This window comes from Sesamum indicum, linkage group LG10 (genome assembly GCF_000512975.1).
Source record: "Sesamum indicum cultivar Zhongzhi No. 13 linkage group LG10, S_indicum_v1.0, whole genome shotgun sequence".
Classification (NCBI taxonomy): Eukaryota; Viridiplantae; Streptophyta; class Magnoliopsida; order Lamiales; family Pedaliaceae; genus Sesamum; species Sesamum indicum.
In genome coordinates, this window is record NC_026154.1 from 3,294,749 (window position 1) to 3,311,785 (window position 17,037).

At 31.9% G+C, this 17,037-nt stretch overlaps 2 protein-coding genes across 2 annotated transcripts; one reads left to right on the top strand and one right to left on the bottom strand.

Annotated features, from left to right (window-relative positions):
- Positions 8,083 to 10,871, bottom strand: LOC105171818 (accelerated cell death 11). The gene is made up of 4 exons (XM_011093060.2): positions 10,549 to 10,871; positions 9,303 to 9,475; positions 8,650 to 8,795; positions 8,083 to 8,352 (listed from the first exon to the last, which is right to left on the bottom strand). The coding sequence occupies exons 1-4, from the start codon at positions 10,741 to 10,743 to the stop codon at positions 8,246 to 8,248; spliced, it is 621 nt and encodes a 206-aa protein (XP_011091362.1). The 5' UTR covers positions 10,744 to 10,871; the 3' UTR covers positions 8,083 to 8,245.
- Positions 14,888 to 15,890, top strand: LOC105171820. The gene is made up of 3 exons (XM_011093061.2): positions 14,888 to 15,134; positions 15,214 to 15,391; positions 15,477 to 15,890. Exons 1-3 carry the CDS (start codon positions 15,005 to 15,007, stop codon positions 15,697 to 15,699), a joined length of 531 nt encoding a protein of 176 aa, XP_011091363.1. The 5' UTR covers positions 14,888 to 15,004; the 3' UTR covers positions 15,700 to 15,890.

The window sequence follows — 17,037 nt, forward strand, 5'->3', positions numbered from 1 at the left end:
TTTGAACTTATATAAAAAAAAAAAGAAATTCTAATGTTTCCAAAACTTGTTGGATACGCCTCCAAAATTTTCGAACACGCTAAATACACGTTCATGATATATCAAACGCTATATTTTTTTTTCTTTTTTCTTTTATATTTTTCGATAGACGAAGACCATATCTAACACATATACACAAAAGAATCGAAACATATCCATGTCCATATTCAATATATATCCAATATTGCATCTGTCAATTTTTTAAAATGTCCATACATTATAGTTGATGGACCATGATCCCACCAAATTTGCAGGCGCGGACAAAACGTAGATGCCCCCACGAGGACGAGAGCTCCAAGAATGCCAAAACATTAAACTATACTAATGATGGTAAGTTGATGTGATGTGATATGACAGGATATTTTTCAATATTTTAATGAAGGTAAATATTAACTACAATTTTTCAAATCACAAAATATTTATATCTAATAACACCAAATTTTAGAAAACAAGAGTGTATATATGTATTGATTATATACATAACAACATCATATCTTGATAAATTGAATAATATATTGATATGACTAAAAAGATAATAAATAATTTATAAGAGTGAAACAAAAACTCGTATAAAATACCCACACGTTGATTAGAACTCGATTTTATTTATGCAAACTCAACCCTCACTAGTATGTTAAGACATCAGTTTATAAGATATATTTGGTGAATAGCAATTTATCTCTTTTTGATATTGAAAATGAACATATTACTCCCATATGAAAAATTATAGCAATTTAACTCCTTGTATTTCTTAAAATGAAGCAATTTACCTCCTTATACAGGTAGGTAAATTGCTTCATTTTAAAAATCATAGGGGGGTAAATTGTTGTATTTTAAAAAATATAAGGAGTTAAACCGTTATTTTTTCCTTCATAGAGGGGATAATTTGCTCATTTACAATATCACAAGTGGGTTGCTTGCATTTTTTTTCAAAATACATTTATGATAGGGTTTAATTGTAATGCCACTTAGTATTTATATTATATTAGGTAGATATGGATAAGTGGGGACTCTCACTAATCTTCCTTAATTTTGCTAGAAGTGGCTGCCACACCCCTTAATCCTATTGGTGGTTAAAAAATTAAAAAAAAAAAAAAAAAAAGGCTGTCATTAATTTATATGAACATATATACCTATACGTGTTATTTAGAACTGATTGTATTACTTAATTGCTAAAGTGTTTAGTATTTTTTATTAGTTAGTTAACAAACTGTAACTTGACATTAACTGTTGTTAAACTACTGAATCGATCAAATAGATAAAATATTGTTAATTCAATAATTTATTTAACCTATTTGAATATGTGTGTACATTTATGATAGTTAGAATTAATACTAGGCTTTAATGGTTAATCCTTTAATCTCTTAAAAAATGACAAAAAATATTAATAGTTATATAAAAGTATCCCAGTTAAAAGAATATAGGTAACTGAGTTAACGGTCATATTTAAAACAATCTAAATGTAGTTATTCTACTCTAATAGAAATTTAATTATACGAATATTTAATCATGTTTGGACACGTGATATTTCCATATCAGGGCAATCGTGAACAAGAGTTGATTAGCATTTGGGACTTTACAGTGAGTGTCGCTAACCAATTATATTAGTATTTGCAAAAAAAGAAAAAAAATTAGGGGAGTATAAATTATTATTATTATTATAACTTTATATATTTGGATGTGATAATATCTCGTATCTATTATTATTTTTGGAGAAATGAAATGAGATTCTTTAGAAAAATTGCATTTTACTTTAAATAATTCAATGATGATTAGATTGTTTTATTTCATTTTCATGACATTTTATATTGCTTGCAAGTAGAGTCTATCTTTAAGGCTTTAAGTAATGAGTATCATGATGTGATTATCTACTCTCACATACAATGATATTATTGGTTTTCATACAATGCGGTCATTGGGCGTTGGCTGGATGGTTCACTGGAACGCTGGGGTAGCATAGGGCTACCAGTAGAGGTTCTGGCATCCAATTCTAATTTCGTTGTCCTATCACACACAGGTTGGAGGTTGCCTGTGGTTGCGAATGGCGCGGCCATATACTTATGCATGGCATTACTAAGCGTCATAGGGTTGTTCCCTGCTCGAGGGATAAGGTAATAAGTGGTTTTTCTGGGGGGAATAAAAGGGTGGTATTTGCTTGATCTGGTTCTTCACAGGCTTCTTGCTCCCCTTGAACTATATGGCGTTCTGGTTTCCCACATGGTATTTTAAATGGGCTTTGCAAGGAAGCGATAAAAGATTTTTAGAAAACAAAAAGTTTCTTTATGTTTATTTACGACTATTTTAATGCCTTTGCACCCTACCACTTGCCTCACTAAGCGCTTATATAGTTTGTGTTATTTCCTCATCCAGATCAAGTGTACGCTGAAAATAATGGTTAACTGTTTTACGTTGTCAATAGGATGCACCTAATTTTGCATCGAGTCACGCTGTGAATGGGAGTTAGAACGTTGCTTCTGAAGTTTAAGTTTGTAAGAACACTTTTTGTACATGTACATGTAATTATAGGGTTAATTATTTTTTTATTATAAAAAAATTATATAAATATAATTTTAATAAAATATATAACAAAATGGTAACGAGTTGTAGATGTAATCGGCCACTCGAATTTAAAAATATTTTTTTTCAAAAGTACCCATTCGCGGATTGGATCCACGACTCTTTTTTTGTATGTTTCATTTAATTTGATTTTATATAATTAATTATATAAAATTATTTTTTAACAACATATTAAAGTTCAAAAAATCACAATATTAAAATTATATTAATTTAAAAAAATACAATGAACTATACAATTATTACTGACAACCCCGCACCGCCACATTTGATTGTGTAGAAAAAATTTTTTGTTGGGCTTGTTGCCTTTCACGTGTTTGTGGTCAATTCACCTCGTTGTGAATACGTGATGTTTGGTTTTGACCAGGGCGTGTAGAGATACGAATAGTAGTGTCATGGACCAACTCAAATTCCTCAACATCCCAATAATCTTAAAAATTCACAAGTTCAAATGATTTAAAATACGTAATTTTGTAAGCCATTAAATCATAATAATCCTTTACACTAATCAATAATTAATAAAGAGTTAACAATCACTAATTGATTATTTATAATAATGTGATACGAGGTTCAAATCAAGAATTTGGTTAAGTGTTTAAGTTATGTTTCAATCTCAAATTCCTCTCCAACATACTTACACTTACAAAGTTGGGTGAAAACATAACCAACTATGTCCAAATTATAATCTCTAAACACCTAAGTCAGTAGGGTCGATATGAGGTGAAACCCAAAAGCTTTAAATGTGGTAAAAGGGGATTGCAAAATTGTAAATTATCTCCCTATGAAAAAAAAAAATTATCAATTTATCCTTTCTAATTTTTAAAATACATCAATTTATCCCTTATATTTTTTAAAGTGAAGCAATTTACCCTCTACATAAAGGGTTAAACTGCTTCATTTTAAAGAATATAAGGGGGTAAATTGTTATTTTTTTCATAGGGGGATAATTTACTCATTTGTAATATCACAAGAGGACAAATTACATTGAACCCCGATCAAAGACTCTGCTTGGTATCTGGTGACTATATATCTCTAAGTATGATTGAGTTGTACGACTCATCATGGACCATAACTCAATCTTGATTAAACGATCATGAAAATAAAATATATTATCGGTTCACACTGGGATTAGGTTTGGGTCAGCGGTGACTCGAGGGCACGTAGATTTTTTGAACATTTCGCCACTTCAGTAATATTGAACGATAATTTTATTATTTTAAACAAAAAAAAAATCCAAATATGATCCCACGTGGTAATGAAATTCAAATATAAGAATAAAAGTTTTGAGGGGTCCACTTTTGCTCATGTACAATTTTGGGTTCCAATGCACCAACATTTATTTTTATTTTTTCATTTTTTCTCTATCTTCATAATAACTCTCACCTACCGCTCTACCACTTGCTCACTTAGAAAAGAACACAGCTATTAAAATATGATTAAACCACAATTTTCAAATAATTATTTGCTTAATTTCCTAAAAATATATATATCTTTATATGCATAATTATTATTAATTTTATATGAGCTCATTTGATTCGTATGATAAGATTAGACATGATGCGATTGGGTGGAATAGAAAATTAAATAATAATTAATCTCATCTTCAATTATATATTGTTTGGTATGAGGTTGATATGGATTATATCACATGTGATAATATAATATGATATTTGGTTGAAGGGATTATAAAATATGATTAAATATAAAAAAGGACTATTAAGAGTATCCATTTTTAAATTATTTTTATTTTCTATTGTAGTTTGTGAATGATAAAAAAATAAATAAAAAACTCTAAATTATTTATTGAAATAATTTTTTTAAAAATAAAATTAATTTGTCAAACATTTCACTTATTTTTCAATATTCATAAAAACAGAAGTTTAAAATTTACATTTGATTTGGTTAAAATACACATTTAATTTGGCAACTAATCAAAACTCAAATATTTTTCAAGAGTTCCAAAATGATGAGGTGATAAAAAATTTAATTATGATAATATAAAATATAATTTTTTTAATCATATAAAAAAAGGAAGAACTCTAAGTATTGTTCCAGACATGTCGTCTAGTTGTTGTTCCAGGGGAGAAAAATGGAGGAAGAGAGGGGAGAAGTGAAGATGGGGAGAGAGGGGGGGGGGGGGGGGGGGGGGAAGGGGAAATTAAAAAAAAAGGTTTTTTTAAAACAGGTTTTGGTGATAAAAAATTTAATTATGATAATATAAAATATAATTTTTTTAATCATATAAAAAAAGGAAGAACTCTAAGTATTGTTCCAGACATGTCGTCTAGTTGTTGTTCCAGGGGAGAAAAATGGAGGAAGAGAGGGGAGAAGTGAAGATGGGGAGAGAGGGGGGGGGGGAGGGAGAGCGGAAGGGCAAATTAAAAAAAGATGTTTTTATAATACAGGTTTATAATAATTGGTGGGATTGTATACCCCACCTAAAAGATGAAATCTATTATCCCATAGATCCTTATGAATAAAATCAAACTCGGTATTAATATTGGACTGTAATAATGCCAACAAAACATGTGACTATACATAGTAAACAATTTTATCATGCCTAATCACACGAACCAAACGGGGCTGTTAGTAGAAAATAACAAATTTAAACAAAATAACAAATTTCCATACCTTCACAACTTATCACATCAAAATCACTAAGTGATACATAAAAACAAAATATGAACAACTCTAGAAATGAAATCAAACACTTTTTTTTCTTTCACCAAATCCAACTTGTAAATATAATTCATTAATGCAAAAAAGAATAATTTTCAATTGATGTAAATGAAATCTTTTGTACATATATATATAATTATAAATATTTATTAATTTTCTTTAATCATCAAATAATCTAATATATTTATTGAGTTGATAACAGTTGAAAAAAAAAAAGGTTTAGCTAAAATAATATTAAGTAAATAAAATACAAATCTTGAATAAAGGAGAAAAGTGACTGGATTTGTAATTGTCCCTCCCATTTGTAATTTGAGGAATTTTTAAGGTCAAAACAAAAAGAGTTGACTGGATTTGGTTCATTATTATTTATGATAAGTCTCGGATTTCTAATTCTGAATGTGCTTTATTATTTAGAAAAAATAAAATAATTTTTTTTAAATAATTACTTAAATTTATAATTATATTATAAAATAAATAAATGTTAATACTATATACTGAACTACATAATTGTTAAGACTATATAAAGAGCTTAAATAATAATTTGAGTAATAAAATTATAATAATAATCTTAGATGATAATAAATTCAAAAATTACATAAAATAAACTTTGAAAAAATTAAACAAAGAGTATTAATGAACTAAAGTATTAAAAACATAGAAGTAGAACACTAAATATTATTATAAAAATGGTGCTGGTGTTTTTGGACGGAATTGAGCCCATCTATCATACTTGGGACCAGCCCAATCTCAAACGGACTTAGGCCGAATCAACATGGACATGGATTTATTTCGTTTTTTGGTTTACTTGACATTGAACGATTTCCGAGGGAGAGAAATGTCATTTTTTGTCATTTGTCTGAAAATGCCCAAAAAAGCGCGCACGGTTTCCCTCCAATACCTGCTATTTTCAATTTTCTATTTTTTTTCCCCCTCCTGAATTGATGAGAATAAAATATAGTTGCTCAGACACAGTGCAGTGCAGCCAATCTTAGGTAGAAATCCAACAACTGTCTGATATTTCGTTGGGATAAATATATATATATATATATATTTTCTACATATTAATTAAATTGTTTGTGGCAGGGCACGTGAAGGAAGACACATTCTAGAATCATCATAATAATCTGAGTATGTGTTGGCATGTACAGCTTGAACTGCCTGCCCCACATAAATCAATAAGCCTAGAAATAATATCATCATTATTTTCAACAAGACTACTGCATAGGGTGACTTATTGAATAAATGACTGATAGTGTGCATTTCATTAATAAGTTTTGTTGATGTTATCGGATACTACTTGTTGCTTTACTATATTTATATTTATGTTTCAGATGTTCCTTTCTTCTACTTGTTTGGAAAATTAGATGATAATAAATCCCGTTATTCATTATATACTATTTGTTTGATGCAATATCTCATTTGCTACTATAATATGATTTTAGTTTAATAGATTGCAAAATATCATTAAATATAAATGACCATTAAATTATTATTTTTTAAGTTATTTTCATTTTAACACTATAACTTATAAATAATTATAAAGATAAAAAAAGAAACTCTTAATATTTACCGGATTACAATCTTTAAAAGTATAATTCTAGTGAAATATTTCCTTTCTTTTTCTATATTCATACGAAACACAAGTTCAGAATACACATTCAATTAAGAAGAAAAACAAAACAAAGGTTTAATTTTTTTTTTTTAAATGGTAATATAGGTAAAAATTCTACTTTTTGAAATGTAATAACTAATCAAAACTCAAATATTTTTCAAAAGTTCAAAGTAATATTTTTTTATTATTATAATTTAAAATACATCATTTTCATCATGCATGTATTGTATTCACAAGCAAGAGCATATAAGGAAAAGAAAATTTAATCCTCCCCTAAACTAACTGAGAATCTGTTTACTTTGATGTATTCTCCTAAATAAGAAAAAATAATATAGCTTAATATAGTGTTTACTTTGAGGTACAAATACCTGATATTAGATCACGGGTCTTGTACTATCTCTGTTCCACTTACATAACTCATCCCACCTACCCTAGTAAGCATGTGGTTTCTCAATTTTGCGCCCAATACTTCTGTCTTTAATACATCTTAAAGGGTTCAATAGTAATTTTCCACTCAACCCATGTGTATTAATCAAGTAAACATATGAATAAAATTTTGTCCCGATGCAATAAAACGTCTAAGTAAAAAACTTATTATTAATTTAGGGCTTTTTTATCATTCATTTAATCAAAAATAATCATATCAATAAATTAATCGAATACTTGAAATAAACCGGACTTGATGGGAGGTGGGATACACTATACTCAAATTAGGGTTTTAAGGGTCCGATATCAGGCTCTAACAGTTGAACCAAATGTGCGGTATCGGGCTCTAACAGTTGAACCAAATGAGCGATTAGGCATAATAAGATGCATAATAAACAATCTTATTACGTCTGATCACAAAAACCAAACGGGGCCATAGTTTCTCAATTATGCAATTGAATAATTTTGTCCATTTATTAATGAACAATAAAATTAAACAAATAATCTAAAAATTTCCTACATAATAAATCATCTAGATATTACAATAAATTAGCTTCAACCTAGATAAATTCATTTCGACATTCAATAGTAGCAAAAAATCATTTGGTATTTTACTAGAAAAGGCAAAGGGCACCTTTGCGATGTCCGCAGCTGGCAAAGAATAATGTCAATGAATTTCTCTATTTTTATTTCAATAGTTTCACATAATACACAATATACTGCAGAAACTCATATAATCAAGACATACAAGCTTATAAAACAGTTTCATGGATTCAATACTATACAATTCCAGAAACAAAGAAGTGATTTGTTCGATATATTAAGATACAAGAATAGAAGCGAGTCAAACACTGACATGATACACAATAAATGGATAAAAACAAAAAATTGGAACGTACCTAAGCCCCTGAATGTTCACCAATCAATGCCCAATTGTCTATTGATGAATAGCTGGTCAATATACACAATGACTGGGCCTGCTGACGAAATATAGTTCTGCATCTGAATTCTGGCCGACGTTTCTGAAACAGAAAAGATAGAACTCATAACCAGAAAAATCTTTAGCTGGTAATAGAATACAAAATCGCTCAGAAGACATTCTGGAAAGGAATAGCAGGTATCAACGGCAGCATTGGTGTTGCAAATACTAACTCTACCTAGTTTGAATTGAGAGAAGGATCCGATGTCGACTAATTTAGCATAATTCAGTTGCTTATAGGTCCAAATGCGATAACAAAGGATGAATGGGCAGAAAGCCGTTAATGCTCTTGGTTGAGGTACTGAGTTAAAACATAAGAGTGCAGAAAACTAAAACGCACCATCTTCATTCAGCTTATTCAACAGTTGCGCCCTTGTGGGAAGGGCATACATTCCTGCACCAACAGCTTTTCTGATGGCCCATCCATGGTAGGGAGCAAACACCTGTGCATAAGCTTTCGAAGCAGGATCCTTCAGGGAATTTCCCCTGTCAGGAAAAAAGTTTTTCATGGCTCAGATAGATCAGTTGTTGCGACTGATGATTTTAGTTATAAGTATTATTGTTCCGTAACCAAAATTATCATTCCAAGATAAGAAAAACGAAAAGTATTAAGTCTCCTGCAATGCCATTTTTATTAAAGATATTTGAAAAGTAACATGTAATAGTAGCCACTTGAGAAGGCAAGCATCGAAACTCTATGTTTTACGGGATAAAAGCAAGCACTGAATATGCAGCATTCACTGGTCCTTCATCTGTTAATTCTAATGGTTCAAAGATGATCTTATATGTTTATAGATGGCATTTGCATTGAACAAAACAAAAGTAGCACATGGATGATATTCTGGTGCATGTAATATAAATAAATTCATGGTATCACTTATCTAGCACATGATAGAATATAAGGATAGAAATTAGAATTGAGTGGGATAAATAAGAATGATATCAGCAACTCAAAGCAATAATCAAGTTCAAGGGTTCCAGACAGTGGCATACTCTGAGGAAAGAATTTGCTCAAATAAAACTTTGACCATGTCAATCCCACGCTTCACTCTTAGTAGATTCCTCGTATGGCTTCCTGCCCTCCGCACACAATTGGCTTCAATATCACCATCCATCATCACTGGCAATGTCAATATTGATTTTGATGCCTCCGCAAGATCATCAACCTGATGCAGATTTACCCAAAAAATTCAGAGAAACTCAAACATTAAAAATCTAAAACAACCTTGACGTATACATTGTACTAAGTGCTCCAAGTGTCTCATTTCTCTAGCATATTAAGAGGATGCTGTGGACCATCAGCAGCACACATAAATGGTTTGGAATGCTTACTATTCATGCACATAGTCACACATGTGACTTCAGTGTTTCACTCAAAAAGCATATTCATAGTTGTGAAACAACAAAATTATTAATTGTACGAAAATCCGAGGGTTCATAACAGGACTGATAGATGTAAACCAGTACTAAATTGAAAGGTAACTTATATGTATAGTGTTAACTGTACCAGTTCCATCAAGTGTTTTCTTTGCATATTATGCAGAACTGCACCATCAACACTTCCCATACACAGAAACCCTCGTGGAAGGGAGAAAATCACTACTCATATCCAACTTCTCATAGACGTGCAAAGCAACATACTCAGAATTGCAAAGGCAAACCAAATTACACATTTAATGAATCACACACCATCATGTAAACACAATGGAAACACCCATTAATCAGTCTCCTTTCATCTTTTGAGCAATTAACAAAGTATAGAATCACTGCTTGTACTCAACTTCCAAGACTCGTGCAAAGCAACAGCTTCAGATTTCATAATTGTAAAACAGCCCAAAAGTATGCATTTAATGAATCACTCATGATTCAAGTAAACACAATAAATTATATCCACTAATCAGTCTCCCTTCATTTTTTGAGCAACTAGTCAAAGTTTACATTTCCATTTCCACACATGGGTAGATACAAACAAACCCAAGCAACAGAATTTTGGGGACAAATTCAAACCCAAGGGAGTCGGGAAAAGAGGTAGCACATCAACAAATTCCATCACAAAACGATAAGATAACATGCAAATGGCATCAACAAAACCCCAATCAAGAATTATCAACAAAATCAGAAGCCGGAAACAGCTCGTCAAATCACATTCCACTCAGTACCACAATCAACAATCAACAAAATTCACCACAAACTAAAAACAACCCTTGTATTACGCGAGACTAATGGAAAAACAAATTACTTTGGAGACATAATCAAGTTCAGCGAACTTGAAAGCGATGCCGAGGCAGCGGAAAAGGGGGGAGACGAGAGAGCAAGCCCTGGAGAACGCGGCTAGTTCGAGGCGGGCTTCTTCCCTGTCCGGGCATTGATTTATAGTGTTAGCCAATTCTTTGAAGGCCTCCGCCATTTTCTTGAGAGTCTTTTCGTCCTCCATGAATTGATCGGAGGCTGAGGGCGGCGGAGGGGAGTGGCGAAAGATCGAAGCGGAAGGTGGGAACAATGGGGCGGGAGCGTTGGATTAACGCCTTTTTACACCTCTATAGATGCATTAGAATTAGAATAATATTCGTTTTCTTGAATATAAACTTTGACTTAATAATATTTGAAGAGTAAATTAAAATAATATCATTATTTTATATTAGCTTGTGATAATGTTTAAGAAATAATTTAAAATTAAAAAAGAAATATTGGGGAAAGAAAATTCGAGTAATTCCCAAGAAAGACAAGCAAAGAATATATAGATATTTTCACCATCTTTCTTAAAGGAGGCTTCATTTTTTCTATATTCGAATATTTGTTATTCTATGATTCTTTTTTTATATTTATCTTTGAAAACTATATGATATAATGTTGATTAATATTTTGTTAGGCAAGACCAGCTAATATTATGAAAAAAAATCAAATAAATTAATTGTGCGTAAAAATATTCGTATACTAGTAACAAGAACATTTAGATGTATATGCATAATTTAATCTTTTAATATATTTATTTAATTTTAAATATATATGGATGTTTACCGTAATTATGCTTTTGAGTCCAACGGCCGAAACAAGCCCAAATTAGAGATAGGTGAACAGATTCTCATGTGCCTAGATACAATAAGCCCAAACTCTACTATTCCAGACACCATTTCAGATAGCGAGGGCCTCGATCGAATTCTGTCGTCCTATTGACGCAATAGAGTCCATAAATAAGCGCAATTACCAAACAACAATGTGGACGTGTCAGCCACATTCTATAATTCATGAGCCAAACCACCTCTAAAAGTGGGCCAATAGGGACCTCATATCCGATTGGATCCGGTTGTTGCAAGTAGTAGGTAACCATTTTGATCGCATTCTCAGTTAATTAGCAAAGACTTCTTTAAAAATTACATATCACTTAGAAGATAACTCTAAAAATTGGATGAATGCCATTCCTACAAACCTGATATCCCAAGAATCCTTAGGATATGGCAATTGCAACTAACAAATCCGAAAATCCACCCAAACTTTCCTATAAATAGAGATTAAGGTGAAGTTAATAAGGTAAGTGAATTTTCACTAAGTACATTTCTCCCTCAAACAGGAAGGATACTCGAAAATTGCTCTTCTCTTACACTCTCCCCTTAGATTTTAGCCTCTATTTTTGCATTCAAGTATCCCACATTCCACCACACCAATTTATTTCATCACATTAATGTCACGTTTATTCAGGTTTTCCTTATTTTATTCCACCGTTGTTTTGCATGTCAGTCTTTTGATAATTTGAAAATTTTTGAATCTTTGTAATATTATTGAACTACAAATCATATATGAATAAAGGAAATTACAGCTGCTTCCCTTGAAATTTGATATAATTACGAATACCCCTTATTATTTGAAAAATTATAAATACCCCTCTCAAAATGAAAAATAATTATGTAGCCCCTAAATGGTGAAGTGGGCATTACTATTTTACTCTTGTTGAATTTCTTTTAAAAAATAACAAAAGTATTTAAAAAAATATAAAAAATTTTGAAAATGTAAAATAAATAATTTAGAAGGTGGTATTTGTGAACCAAACAAATCTAAGCACATTCTAGTTTATTCAGGTTTTGTTTATTAAAGATAATTACACTAATACAACCAGCCTCAATAAATAGTATGGATATGTTTTGTTGGTGGAGAGGGTGAAGCTAATGTGTACAAGTTAAATGGTCCATGTTCAGGTCCTAAATCCCTAGAGTAGGTTAAAAGTCATCATGACGGGTTGGCCCATAATGGAGATGGGCTACTCCCCCATTGATTTAGCCCAACAAGATTGATGTGTGTGTGAGAGAGAAATAGCTCATAATCGTTTATTTGAATCAAGGGAAGATTTTGACTTAACTGTTAGGACGCAAAAAGTGGTCGTAAGTAAAGTTCTTGGATTTGAAGTTTTTGAGTCGAATATTTTATAAGCTTAAAGAAAAAATTTGCAAATAGATATTAGTATTTCGACAATTAATTTAGTAAAATGATTATAGAAAGATGAACTTAAGGAGAAATAAAATAGCAATGGATGCTTAAACATTGAGAAAATGACTCTGCTAATAAAAATATTACGAATAATTAGTTTGTACGCATACTTATGCTAAGAGAACATTACCCTCATCCAAAGGGAGGACACTGGCTTTTATAGCCTTAGGTCTCCCTCAGATGATAAAATTTGCCCCTTTCGGACTTGAGTTGGGGATTGCTGCCGATAATTCCCCCTAAATTCTGAGATGGTTGGCGGAAGTCTTCACAGGGTCAAGCTAGTTGAGGAGACTTGAGTCAGGTAGGTTTCCTAGAGGATAAGGTTCGCATCTTGGAGAGAGTTGTTAGGATGTGAGAGTGATCATTTCATGCCTTCGGATTAAGGTAGTGACTACGTGGCTTCTCCTTAATTCCATATCATCCAAATGGGCTTCGGGCACATGTGGAGGGCTTAAGCAACTTGCTTCCTAATGAACCATCGGGCTTTTTTAATTGGAGCTTATTTTTTTCTCGAATCCTGTAAGTCGATAATTGGCTTGGGGCTATTCCCTTTCATGAGCATGGGGGCTTTCAGCTGGGCCTCTATGTAAAATTGGATCTTCACCTAGGGCTAAAGCATTTTTTGGGGATTAATACCAAATATCAAGAGTGTTTATTATAGTCTAATGTATAAGTTAAGAGGACTTTTCCTTCATTCAAACTGAATGTGAAGATGAAGTTCAATTTCAAATTTCCCTCCGCTCTTGAAGCTTATTTTTCTAACATAACACATAAGTTGCTCAAAATTTGTTGTTTGTATCTTATACCCCTATTAAAAATTTTATAGATACCAAATTTTCTTGGAAGAAAATAAAGAACAACACGTCCCGCTAAACTTTCAAAAAAGAAACTCATTGCATCTAGCATTAGAGTATTGTCGTCGCCTTTTTTTGTTTTTAAAAGTTCCGCGTTGTGTTTATTTTTACTCAATACTTTTACATGCCGCCCGTTATATTTAATCCATTTCTAAAAATTAAAACTCCATTTACTTTGTGTGATGAATTAAAGTGAAATAAATTAGTACATAATAAAATTACGGATAAGATATTTGTTCGTGACAGTTTGAGTTATTTGTTAAAACGATTGTTAATCTCAAAAGGTATTAATTTTTTAAATGAAAAAAAATTATTTATAATTATAAAAAATTTAAAAAAAAATTTATTATAATGTTTTTAAGATAACAAAGATAATCTTTATATACGTAATCTACACTAAAATAAAAAGAAAAAATTTTCACACTCACAAACGGTAGTTAATGACACCAAGTCACTAGTTATTTGTGAAGTAAAAAACGCCCTTCACATAAAATAACAAACTTATTCAACTTTTTCTTTTTATATTCATATTAATTGATAAACTATTATTGTTTTTGTTCCTTTCTTTTTATTAACGTAATATACTTGTTTATATATTTTACTTTTATTTATCTATACTAATATAAAAAGAAAATTCTTCCACACATTTCTCAATTAGTTTCATAACCTTAGCCGATTGATTTTATTAACTCTGCACACTTTCACAAACGTTCGTTTATTGATACCATCGTACCAATTATTTATGAAATAATAAACGTTCTTTATGATGAAATAACTAACCTATTCAACTTTTTAAAATTGATGTTGAACGATAAATTATTATTATTATTTTTATTAATATAATATACTAATTTGTATTTCCTACTCTTTTTCGTTATATATTTTAAATTATAAAAAAATATTTATTTTATATATATATATATATATATATATATATATAAACGACGTGACACAACCACTAACATATTATACAATGGAGTAAAACATCCTACCCATCAACATGTGTTTTTTCCTCTGTTTGTATCATGATTAGACTCACTTCTCCCCCAGGATGTATAGACATTACACACACCGTCACTTTAGAAGAATGGAGGGGATTCTCTTTGATGAAGAAAGCAGGGCAGAAATCGACAAGTGTCTCCCCACACCACATGTAAGCCGCTCGACCCCTCAACACTGCCACGTTTACTCCTCCAATTGCCCTTTTCCTCTCTATGAAATTTTTCCTCTCTATAAAATTCACACTCTTGCCTTCCCAACGCCACTGGATAAACCCACCCCCGAATCGTTTCTTGCTCAAACGGCGACTACTATATATATTGTACGTTTTTCTTCGTTAATCTTCCATACAACTTTCTTAAAATGGCGAGTACCGGGACAAGAAGCTTGGCGGCCCCATTGCTGTTCCTGAATCTGATTATGTATTTTATCGTGTTGGGGTTTGCGAGCTGGTGCCTCAACAGGTGGATCAATGGCCAAACTGCTCATCCCAGTAAGTCATGTTTCTCGATTTTCATGGATAAACTGTTGGTTCTTTCAGATATATAAGTTGAACTGATTAATAATTCCAGGCATGGGAGGAAACGGGGCGACGGGGCATTTCTTGACGTTCGCCATACTCGCGGCGGTTCTTGGAATAGTGTCAAAGATCGCCGGCGGGAACCACCTGAGAGCCTGGAGGAACGACAGCCTCGCTGCCGCATGTTCGTCGTCCATTGTCGCGTGGGCGGTTACAGCGCTAGCTTTCGGGTCGGGTCATTTAACTCTCTGTACGTATAATAACCTGACAGCTTGTGTGTGCATGAACTAATGTGAGGGAGTTAATTGAATGCAGGTTGGCGTGCAAAGAGATAAATGTGGGAGGGTGGAGAGGATGGAGGCTGAGGGTGGTGGAGGCGTTCGTTATCATCCTGGCGTTCACGCAGCTGCTCTACGTTCTTCTGCTTCATGCCGGGTTCTTCAGCAGCAGTTACGGGCCGGGTTATAGGGATACCGGATACGGGCCTGGAACTCATGAGCCGGCGCCCAAAGGCGGCGTTACTGCGGCGGGGATCTGATGAAATGAAGTTATAATAAATTATGTAGGAGTGTATGTAAAACTGTTGTCTGGTTGATGATGGGTTTTTCGTGTTCATCAATTTTCGTATTTTCAATTTCAGTTTCTGTAACATCCATGTCGTTTTCCATTTCGCGTCCTGTTTGGCACGCTGGAAATATCTACACGTGGTGTTAATCACTTGGTTTACCATTTGCTGTTCGCTTGGGGTGGATGCGATAGTTTTTACTGTTCAAATCTGGGTTGGGAAATATTCACTCAAGAAAAGTTATTCGGATGAAATCAATTATAAAATGATATGTTTTTTGGTAACTTTTTATATGTTAATTTTATGTGTAATTAGTTCTGAATGCATTAAAAATTGGGTTTCAGAACGGCGTCTGCCCGCGAAGATGAATTTGGGTAGTTTCTTTGTATAGTTTTTGATGGGGTTTAATGAGTTTGTGTTGCAATAGAAGTGATTGGTTATTACAAGGAAAAACAACAGTGGCAGAGAATATGACCGACAGGAACTGACCGCCAAGCTTATCCAGCCAGGCCTCCCCCTTCTTGACAGCGGGGGGCTATATATTATATCATTTATATTTAAAATTGAAATAATATATTCAATTTTTATGATCTATATGTCTAAATCAAAGTATAGATTACAATAAAAAGAGTTTGATGAATAAGTAAAATTAAAATTAAATATAAGATGATTTTGATATTTAATTTTTTTTCAAGAGTAAATGGACTTTTCGAATTTAAAAAGTAAAGGTCATATTTTTTTAATATTTTAAATGGATAATTGATATGTATGAATATATTTCGTAATTGTATTTAACCCTAATTTATACGCCTTTTGTCTTGTATGAGCTATCTAAACTGGCTACAGTGTTGGTGGTGGAATCTCTTCCAAAATGTAATGTTGGGATATTTCTAGGCTTAAATATATTTTTGGTTATGTAATTTTAATTTTTGAGTATTTTTATTTTTTTAGAGTTGTAAAATAGATTCATAATTTCGCGAGTTTGGTTCTTGTCGACTTTTGTAAAAGTTGTGGGAGCAAATCGTGTACTTTTCGTGATTTTAGAATTTTTATCCTTTATTTTTAATGATTGCAAAAGAATTATGTAACTTTTCGACGTCTCGCAATTTTGATTATTTCGGTACTGAATTTTATAAGAGTTGCAAGAACAAATCATGCGCCGCATCATTTTGTTTTTTAACTTTCGTCCATGTTAGCAAAATTGAACCAATTAGGAAAAAAAAATCACAATTTAAATGAACAACGTGGGGCGCACACGATTTATTCCAACCACTTTGTAAATTCGGCACCGAAAGGATCAAAATTGTGAAA

Coding starts and splice junctions, on each gene's coding strand:
- LOC105171818 (XM_011093060.2), bottom strand. CDS start 10,743: ATGGAGGACGAAAAGACTCTCAAGAAAATGGCGGAGGCCTTCAAAGAA. Junction 8,796..9,302: donor GAGCAAATTCTTTCCTCAGA/GTATGCCACTGT, acceptor TTTTCCTGACAG/GGGAAATTCCCTGAAGGATC. Junction 8,353..8,649: donor GAATAAGCTGAATGAAGATG/GTGCGTTTTAGT, acceptor TTTCTGTTTCAG/AAACGTCGGCCAGAATTCAG.
- LOC105171820 (XM_011093061.2), top strand. CDS start 15,005: ATGGCGAGTACCGGGACAAGAAGCTTGGCGGCCCCATTGCTGTTCCTG. Junction 15,135..15,213: donor TGGCCAAACTGCTCATCCCA/GTAAGTCATGTT, acceptor TAATAATTCCAG/GCATGGGAGGAAACGGGGCG. Junction 15,392..15,476: donor GTTACAGCGCTAGCTTTCGG/GTCGGGTCATTT, acceptor AATTGAATGCAG/GTTGGCGTGCAAAGAGATAA.